We start from the raw sequence: 10191 nt of genomic DNA, 5'->3' as shown, positions 1-10191 counted from the left end.
TAGGTTTTATGGCGTTTGACTCATTATTACCTACCTGATGATTACTATTTTATGAATCCTTCTTCCTTTTTTAACTACTTTTAATCCTTCTATCTCTCACTGTTTGTACCTACCAAAATAATAGTACTACACTACTACTAACTTCTTTCATTATTCTTCTTTCTCTTCTCATTCATAATTAAATCAATCCAAGAAAGAACAAATCAAAAATAAATAATATAATACTATAGTAGTAGTTGAATATTTATTATCTTTTGCCGTCTAGTTCCCGTTTTATTTATTGAAATCTAATAGCGTGTAAGTAGAAATCTTTGTCACGTTACTTTCAAGTTTCAAGGTACCAACCACCAAAAGCCGAAAACATACTACAAACCATTCCAATCAAAATAGAAGTTATTAATTAACTTCTACTTATAACTATGCAATTCAACCAACTCCATGTGTAAGATAGAATTAATAGAATAAAGAAAAATCTATTCGGTAATCATTCATTATTGATAAATGATATATTGACTGTGGATAAAACTTTACTGATAGTATATAAATATTACATTCTCAGAAATACTATTTAAATACAAATTACATATCAGGACTACATCTTCTATCCCACAATATTGTGCACTACTTCATGTGTCATGAGTCGTGATCGGTCAGAAAAGTATCTAATAATTAAATTTTTAACTCAGATTTTTTTTTTAACCAATCATAACTCATGACACACGGAGTAACACAAGACGTGAGACAGAAGTATTCCCTTATATATCTACTTTGCTCACATTAAAATCCAAATTACAAATTACAAACTTAATATATTACCATTTAATATAATTACCAAAGTGAATGAAGATTCCCAAGGTTGGATCCAGAAGCATATGAAAGAAGAATAACATTGTTGAACTCATAAAACAAGACTTGTTTTTCAAACAGCATAGCTTCTACTTCTAGGATAAGAAAGAGGAACAACAACACCACATTCCTCACTTATATCACATGCCATATCCTCATCAATTCGACCCATACCAACACTAGTAGACTTAGATAACCCATTTTCTCCAACAACCTCACGTGCCATATTCTGTTCATGTTTTTGTTTCAAAACCAAATTATCAACATCAATTCTATTAACCAAAGTTCTTGCAGATGCTGCTCTTATAAGCTCAGCAAAATCTTCATTGTTCATTGACCTTGTTGATGTAGCAGCACTATAACTTCTAGGCAAAGATGAAAATCTTCCTACAGCATCAACAGGGTTGTTGTAACTCATGTTGTTACCACATTTTGTTATGCTTTTCACATATATGTCCCTTGCTTTGCACAAAACTCTTAAGGGTATTGTTATTATCCTCAACAACATGTTTTGGCTCTGCCCTTTTCTCTTCATCTTTGATTTATGATGCTTGGTTTATAGAGTAACAAATTTATATAAAGAGGACAAAGAATTGAATATAAAAAAATTGAGTTAGGGGATATGAAATTGAGAATATAGATTAGACTTTTTCAGAGAAAACTGGGTCAGGAAATATAAAGATAAGAACAAAGGCGTTGAATGTGTTAGCATAAATAATTATTGTTATTTGTACTATAGTGTATAGTTTTAATTAATGAAGTTGTTTAAAAATAATTTTAAGTATAAGGTCGCCTTATCAACGTGGCTTGATTTGAAGGACCGGTAATATTTCACTATCTTATTTTTGCATCATTTTTTCTGTCATAATTAGCACAAAAAATTTTCTATTATCCTTTTTTGTAGGTATAGACAAAAGAAGGAAAAAGTAAAGTAGTTCATAGAAAATAAACATTATAAACTGACGAACAAGTTAAAAGGAATACAATATTCCTACGTATGGATATGTGTTGTGTTTGGTAAATATGGTTTTAACTATATTGACTCTGATTTCAGCTTTTTTATAACAAAACTGTTGTTTTTGCACTAAGCTGATGTATTTAGAATAAAAGGAGTTGAAAAGATATTTTCAAAAATGTTTTTAGGGAGTAAAAACATTGGATACATTTATTTTAATTTAGAGGAGAATTGTTTATTTAATAGTCTTTAATTGAGTTTTAGGTATGTTATCTCTTATTTCTTTAAGTGCAAGTTTTCAGGTTAGGTAAGTTGTGCATATTTGATTGGATTTGGTTTATCATTATTATTATTTTGGCTTGAGGATTCTCCAAGACTTTAGAGTCGTGTACCTCACTCAACCTTTCCTTTGTTATTCTATGGAAAATGTACAAGGGTTTCTTGCACTGACAACTTTTGTCATGTAAATGATTTTTTTAGGTATATTATACTTTTTAGGTTAGTTATTCAGAGTGGGTTCTGGATTTTGAACACAGATGACAACTTTTTTGTTGGAGCCTCTTTTTTGTGGGTTTTGATTTTCCATTGAATTGGAGTTTTTTTATTCTGAAGAATCATGCAAGTTGCCAAGATTGTGATGCAATTTCAAATGTCTTGAAGATGATGATGATAAGTTATAGGAATAGTTAAAAACCTAAGAGTTTATGTCATAACATTGAATGTCATTACTAGACTAATACTCATTTGTAAATAGAAAAGAGAGGAATATGAAATATCAGCTTTGCATTCATCCTATATCTACATGACTATGGCTTTGCTAATACATAAATGTTCAGTAAATATCATTATGGTTTTGCCTTTTATGTTTGGCAAGTGTCTTTCTTTCTTTCTAAAGATTCTTTGGTATGGTTGATTTGGAAGTTTTTGCAATTGAAAAAGAAGATAATAACATGCTTTGCTTCCATAAGGAGCTTAGAAACATTTAAAACCTTCATTGGACCATTAAACAGACACCAAGTTGTGCTAATATTTGTAAGAGAATGAGGAACTTGAGAATAGTTGAGATTAGAGTATGGAAGAATAACTCAACATAGTTGTGTAGTAAAAACTCTCAGCAAAATAAAACAAACATGGCATGGTTTTAAAATTTACAAATGGTGCATTATTTATTCACCATTCTTATGCTAACAAAGGTTACAACAACTCTTGGCAAGGAGAATAGGATACAAGAATTCTTTTGTGAATTCTATAGACCAACATGAATGCATTTACTATAAAACTAGTTAAACAAGGCCAACCACTTAGTGCAAGTTATTATAGGAGTCAATTTCAACAGCTTTCAATTATCATCACTAAGCTTCTGGTGTGGTTTTGCTTCTCAAAATGATTTATCAGTTTCCGTACAGTAACAGACTTCGAAAAGTCATGCCTGGCCACACCTGCTTAGGCAAGCAAGTCCTTCTTCCAAATAATCTTCCCTGTTAATCCAAAACTCTGGTGCGTCCTGGGTTTTGTTAAACTGACTCAGGTGCTGATTGTTCAAACTGGGAAAATACCCTCAACAGCTACAAATATAGATAGAGAACAAGCGAAAAATTAACAATTAACGCGAACCTTCATAATTCCTGCAAGGACGGCACCTCCAAGGTACACCATGTGCTTCCTACGCGGTGGATCCTCAATTCTTAATCGCAATTTCTGATCATCGCCAGAAAAGGATATTATGAGAATAAGTTTAAGAGGAAAATGAGTTAGCTTAATTCACGGCTGTGGACATACTCTTTCTCTTCCAAAATAGAAACGATTGGGGCTACTAGAATTTATGACAGATTTTCTACTACACCAAAACTTTAATAAACATGGCATAATAAGTACCTATATCAGGCATTGAAACATAAATAAGGACAGGATAAAACTTATTTATTGTTGCTAAGTTAATAAGCAACAGCAGCTAAGTCATATGGGACTAGGGGTTGGTTAGAAAGATCGTCAAATGATGCCAAGGCCGTCTATCAAAAATCAAAATTTAATCAATGCTAAATTACAGAAAAAATGTATCTTCAATGGTCCACATAGGATACACAAGGAGAAGCCCAAGAAAAAGAGAAAAAAAAACCTAAGCTTACCTTCAATCCATCTCTGTTGCCCTTCAGAACAACATCAAGATAACGATCATGTATTTCTTTTTCCAATCTGAAAACGGGGGACAGGGGCAGAACATAGATTTTGTCAACTTTTATTTGATAACAAGCCTGATATATTAAAGAGTATTAGAAAGCCAAATAAAAGAAAGAACATCCAAAATAATTTAGTTAATTCTGTAAGGAGGATCTCTTTGTTAGTCATTTTTTTCTTTTTACTTCTGCAAGGGGGATCTCTTATCTTCAGCACTCTTCATAATCCTCTTTCTGTGTTAATGAATTTCTTTTTAAAAAAATTGCACTACATTATACATGTAATGTGAGCATATATAATATTATTAACTCAGTTCAGCAACACATTTACATAAGGACAATCAAAGCCAACATAAAGGAGAAGTAATAAACTACCGGCTTGGCAACCCAGGGTACATAGTGCTCCCTCCACTTAAAACAATGTGTTGGTAAAGCTGCAAGGCAGAAACTTATGATACAATATGCAATAAATTGCATGACATTTTCAAATTCAAAAGACAGTGACAGATGTAGGATATCTATACAAATCAAAGAAAATACAAAACACACCAGAGCTGTAGTGGTTTTATCCATAATTCCATATACGCAATTTCTTCAATTAACAGAATATTATGATGATACCTATATTGTGAAGATGGAAATTGACTGTGATTTAGTATTGAACCATTACAATTATCTAAAATCAGGTAGAGGTTAACACAGCTTGAGGAGTTACTTCGTTGAGTAGGTGGAAAGTGGGAAGGTGGGAAACTGAGGGCAGAGTAAATAAGATTTTCTTCCAAAGTGTGGCCGATGTGAAATTGAGTTATATTTTATTCTCAACCTTCCCATTTTTTTGTTAAACTAAGCAAGTATGAATTGATTTTCATTACAACCAAACATCTCCTTCGTGCTGACAGTCAGTAATGAATCAAAGAAATGCTTGTGAGACTTGAAATACTGCAACATTGTCAGGTACCAAAGATTTTTAAAAAAATCTTAAGGTGGGGGGATCAATATTAATACAACTCCACAAGCATTTCCGAGATGCATCTAACGGCTGTAATAGGTTTCATCTCGGAAACAGTAGCTCAGTATTCATTTAACTTTTCCAACTTTCATCATTAAATTTCAATGAATGGAAGATATTGTTACATCCTTTCAAGCCTAAATTGTAGTAACTAACATCGACGTTATTTTACTTAAGAAGACGACATTAAAGTTTAGATTTCAAATGTATTATCATACCATCATCCTGTTGTCAATATCCATTTCCTGAATGCAGCGAAATACCATGTCAGCCATCCCATCACCTTCGACATCTATTAGTTCCTAAAGGAAGGGGGGAATGCAAGGCAATCATCAGTTAGCAAATTACACACTGAATAATTTAGCAAGAATTGCAGAGGCACATCATTAGAACTAGTTAAAACGCTAAAGTTATGTTAAACCAAAAAACAACTTGTGTCATGACCACTGTGATAGGATTTGGGTAGCTGTTTCTTAGAGAGATGTGTTTGTGGGTGGGTGGGTGGGTGGGTGAATGGGTGACTTTAAGGGGTAGAAAAAAATCAAATGTGAACCATGTAGCATGTACATACCGGGGTGAAAAGAGCCTCAGGAGCCTGGAACCTTTCAGTGCCTACTTTAATGACCCTTCCGTCAGGAAGCTGGTTCAGAGAGTGTAAACAAAAATTATGATATCAACACAAACATTATATCAATGACAGCTGCGCCATGCATGCATGAGATGTTGTGTATTCAAGATTGCTTACATGCATTAAGGCACACAAATTATAAATATGGTTTCACAAATGCATGCAAAGCTTATGAAAAAAACACGTGAAAAAACATATCAAAGGATTAGATTTAAGCACACTGTTCCTTTATGCCCGGGCGAGCCATTTCAACCAGAATTGCCAACTAAATCAATAATCATTTGCACAAATAGCCTAATAAAGATTTCAAAAAATTCAGGATATCAACTTACAGTATAGTTATTGACAAGGATGGTGGTCTCAAGCCCCAACTGATATTCCCTCTTGTAGTCATAACTGTAGGGAAATCGATGTAGCTAATAAAGAAAAATCACAGAACAAAGGAAACCAAAGTGCAGCAATGAGATTTGATTTTGACCTTATATAGCATAACTTCTCTTTGATTTCCCTAACAGTCTCGAAATCAGCAGTCCTATTTAGTGAATACCTTAAGGAAAGAAAATTATCTTCCAGTTAGAATCGTCATACTGATATTACAACTGAAATCAAAGGAATTAGCTCTCACCCCCTCCTTGAAAGCAAATCAACAAGATAGGATGTTATATGTCGGCCAGCTACATTCATTCGTTTCGTGAGATGAGGGAATGAATAGCCATCAACGACTGGAACCTTGATAAAAAAACTTACATTTTTAGCATTTTCTAAATGACTACCTATAATTCATAAATAGTATACGCTATCACAGTAAAAACTTATATCAATTTTGCAACATAATGTGTGCCAGGATGGTGATGGGTGACCAATCAGTATATCATAAACTCATAATTACTTGAAAAATGAAAATTGGACAAGAAGCATCATTAAGGTGTTCAGAATAATAACTGAGAAAAGCAGAAGAAAATTAATTACCACATGAGTGACACCATCACCCGAGTCAATAACTAATCCAGTCAGTAAACCTGGGATGAGTAAATAAATGTTGAAGTACAAGTTGAAAGAAGGCACGAAGAGAAAACATATTGATGAATGAAGTTTAAGTTTCACTATTTCATACACAAAGCCTTGTAAATTATGACATGTAATTTCACCACATTTTGTGTATAAAATAATACAAAATATAAAATATCTATGGCTTATAAACAACAATAGTTATCATAAGAGCTAGTACTTACAAAAAGGGGTAATATGTGTTATGGGAGAAAACTACAGTTAGGATGAGAAAATAAAGAATAACAAAACTTCAACCTTAACCCATCTCTATAAGCACCTTGAGCATATAATGTTAGAACAGCTTGGATTTGGATAAACACTCCAGCAAAATTGTACTTCTCGAACATTGTCTCGACCTGCCAGGTCAAATCATGTATAAAAATAATATTTAAAGTAATGAAACACACTATAAATTAACACTGTTTTCTAAAAAAACAATAGGAATCGGTTCTCAGACCATTGTTTCACGATTCTTTGATGGATTAAGAGGCGGATCTGTGAGTAGAATCTTACAGTCTTGTGGGTTAATCTGTCAAGAAAATTGTTCACCAGAGTTAGCTATTAATATTACACCAACAGAAATAGTCGTAGTCAAAACATAACATTTAAAAGCACAATAAAGTTACTTTTAATTCATTGTAGAATGCATGATCCCACACATGACACATATCATCCCAGTTTTGCACGATGCCGTTGTTTACAGGATACGATATATCAAGCTGATGCCGCAAGTCTGCACAGCCTTCACCAACAACAATATCCTATACGAAACACAAATTTCAACAACAACAACAACAAAATTATCTCAGGACTAAGCTACATTTCAAAAACAGAAAGTTTCAGTAAATATCATTCATGACTAGGCACAAATAATCATTTCAATCATCATCATGTGTTTTTCTATTGTCAAGTTATTACATAGAGGAGAGAGATATACACAAAGGTTACAATAAGGGAAATTTACAGATCTAAACTAAATCTACCATTAAAGTTAATTTTTGTCTATCACTCTCTTTCACATAACTACCTTACCATAAAAATAGCACATGAGATGATCCACTCCTGAGTTTCATTAAAAAAAAGGTGTCCTATTGCACGCGAGGCTCACACTTAGTGGGGTATGCGGCTTGCACACAACCTTACCATTGCGCCGAGACTCGGCTACAACTCCTGAGTTTCATTAACAGCATATAATTATTAGGTAAAGCAGAAACCTTGAGGTGTTGCTCAGTGAGTGATTCTTCGTATCGAAGCATGGGACGGCCTACGACACAAGGAAAAACAGATGTAGGGAAATTCTCCCCTGCAAAACCACACTTCACATACTGCATTCACAAGGATCATTTTGCAATATATTATTTAATGGAGGGTTCATTAGCAAATCAAATGAAAGATGGGAGAGGATAGGAGTACCCCGGTTCCATTGTCGCAAACGACGACGTTTCTGCTGTCCATTTTGAAGGCGAGAGAAACAGTGAGGAGAGTCTTCTCTGTATTGGATCCAGAAATTGGTCCGCCAAAGATGTATCACTAACTTTTCTCATTAATGACTGTTTCTAAGTTTAGATATTCATTATTCTAATATTTTCGTAAGTTAATCTATGTTATTTTTAGGAATTGAATTATTGATTTTTTAATTATTTTTAGATTTAGTGAAACTTTACATTACTAGACTAATATATTATTAGTAATATATATAATCTTAATAAATTGAATATATAATATGTTAAGAAATAAAATCATAATAATAATACATATAGTAAATCTAAAAGGTGCATGAATAAAATGTTATGATTTAATAAGGTCCTCTTACATGTAAGATGTATGCAAGTCATTGAAGATAGTTTGAGTCTTCAAGAGTAATTTTAGTAGTAATTTCAATATTTGTAACAAAATTTTAATATTGTATACACTTTTTTAAACTTCTCCTGCATAGTTTGCTTCTTTTACATGTTTTCCTAGATTACATGATATTGGTGTCAATAAAATATTTTTCTCTTGTTGCCATTTAAATTTTCAAAGAAGTTGAATTTATATAACATGCAGTTATATGAGGGATTTGTTTAAGAAAAATCTTGGATAAACACAATTTCTAATGAGTAAGTGCCTCTATAAATCTTCATCCTTATTTAGTACATTTTTTTCTTTGAAAAATATTAAGGGTTTATTTGAGAGTTGGATTTTGGAGGGGAATGAAGGGAAAATGAAGACTTGGGAGTCATCTTACAAATATATTTCATAGCTCTCAAGACTTTCATTTCATTTTCCTCTAAAATTCAACTATCAAACACACCATGAAGTTAATAACATTTTGTATTGCTTAGAACTAAATTGACAGAGGAAATGTTGGTGCTCCCGATAGGAAATTAGAGAAGCCCGTGTTCCAGGTTTATTAAGAGGAGATTAACTTTTGGGCCAGATTAATAGTCCAATGCTGAAACATGCCCCATAAAATAATATTGTTTTTCTTGTAATACAAAAAACGAATAAAAAACATCATGAATGAATTCCTAACAAATGAATATCCAACAAGTGCTTCTGTTAGGTGGGGGCATAGTCCTATAATATGATTAATCATTAATGTTGTACCTAAAACAGGTAGACGAATATGGAATAGAGATTACTTGTCCAAATAATGTCTTACTTTATGTCATAAGTCAATCAGGGTTCCATTTTATTACGTTTTACTTTTAAATTTTTTATTTTATTCACGTGTAAATATATGATAGTTTGGGACAGAAAATGGGATACATTTAAAACAGGTAATCCTCATCCGACTAATATGCTTAGAAAAAAAGTCACATGTTCCTTTACCTCTTGGTACTTAGAACTCAAGATCAACCATCTATGAAGTGTTTGGTCATTTCTTCACTTCTAGGGTGACATTGAATTTTTTTAACAATATTATATAATTTCTATCCTCATATATGTTACTTGTTATTGGTTAATGGTTAATAGGTGCTACATGTTTTATTCTCCTCTTGACTCATTATAATTATGCTCATCTTGCTTCTTATTTTATGGTTCATAATTTAATTTCCATCTATGAAGATTTAGAAGCATTGGTTGTTTTTGTTGTATAAAGATTAGAACTACCATTTTATAATATGAAATCTTTTATTCCTGATTGAAATCTTCATAGCTATTCTGAAAGAAGAAAATTTTGAAATTTGATTGAGTTGAAGATCTATTTTAGTTTTTTTGTACTATCCAGATGTCATTCACTCTTTATTGATAAGTAACTAATTTCTTTCAGTTGTAACTGTGCCTCTCAATAAGTGTTATTTTCATTAATCAAATCCTTAACTTTTTTTTATATAGCAGGATCTTACATACCACTAGACCAATTATTAAATGTTACTTCTAAATCTTCATCCAACAAAAACAACCAATGCTGCTAAATCTTCATAGTTGAATGACCAACAAAGTTGCAAATGTGCCATTATGTGTTACTTGGATTTGTTTGAGGCTGTGAAACGAACTTGTTGCACCTTTTTCCATACATTTTTTTGTTGTTGCTGAAAAGCTA

The 10191-nt window shown here is 32.4% G+C and overlaps 2 protein-coding genes and 1 long non-coding RNA gene across 4 annotated transcripts; 1 reads left to right on the top strand and 2 right to left on the bottom strand.

Moving 5' to 3' along the window:
* Positions 699-1567, bottom strand: LOC109343852. The gene has a single exon (XM_019582344.1). The coding sequence runs from the start codon at positions 1379-1381 to the stop codon at positions 920-922; it is 462 nt and encodes a 153-aa protein (XP_019437889.1). The 5' UTR covers positions 1382-1567; the 3' UTR covers positions 699-919.
* LOC109343850 (actin-related protein 2) lies at positions 2922-8205 on the bottom strand. 2 transcript variants are annotated; one of them, XM_019582342.1, is made up of 15 exons: positions 8076-8205; positions 7877-7987; positions 7289-7423; positions 7120-7191; positions 6940-7018; positions 6582-6631; positions 6238-6341; positions 6091-6159; positions 5945-6008; positions 5556-5624; positions 5203-5286; positions 4351-4409; positions 3928-3994; positions 3416-3499; positions 2922-3305 (listed from the first exon to the last, which is right to left on the bottom strand). In XM_019582342.1, the coding sequence occupies exons 1-15, from the start codon at positions 8115-8117 to the stop codon at positions 3225-3227; spliced, it is 1170 nt and encodes a 389-aa protein (XP_019437887.1). In that variant the 5' UTR covers positions 8118-8205; the 3' UTR covers positions 2922-3224. The 2 variants fall into 2 exon arrangements, with proteins under 2 accessions (XP_019437887.1, XP_019437888.1); XM_019582343.1 differs by lacking the exons at positions 5203-5286; positions 5556-5624.
* Positions 4416-4944, top strand: LOC109343851. The gene is made up of 2 exons (XR_002107264.1): positions 4416-4709; positions 4879-4944. It is a non-coding gene; the product is annotated as an uncharacterized LOC109343851 (long non-coding RNA).

Source organism: Lupinus angustifolius, chromosome LG03 (genome assembly GCF_001865875.1).
Source record: "Lupinus angustifolius cultivar Tanjil chromosome LG03, LupAngTanjil_v1.0, whole genome shotgun sequence".
Lineage (NCBI taxonomy): Eukaryota > Viridiplantae > Streptophyta > Magnoliopsida > Fabales > Fabaceae > Lupinus > Lupinus angustifolius.
This window is presented reverse-complemented; position numbering and strand designations above follow the sequence as displayed.

Bases quoted from the DNA above. Each gene is read 5' to 3' on its own strand.
- LOC109343852 (XM_019582344.1), bottom strand. From the start codon at position 1,381: ATGAAGAGAAAAGGGCAGAGCCAAAACATGTTGTTGAGGATAATAACA.
- LOC109343850 (XM_019582342.1), bottom strand. From the start codon at position 8,117: ATGGACAGCAGAAACGTCGTCGTTTGCGACAATGGAACCGGG. The intron at 7,424-7,876 runs GTTTCTGCTTTA...TGTTTCGTATAG, and splicing joins TCACTGAGCAACACCTCAAG to GATATTGTTGTTGGTGAAGG. The intron at 5,287-5,555 runs GTATGTACATGC...CCCTTCCTTTAG, and splicing joins CTGAGGCTCTTTTCACCCCG to GAACTAATAGATGTCGAAGG.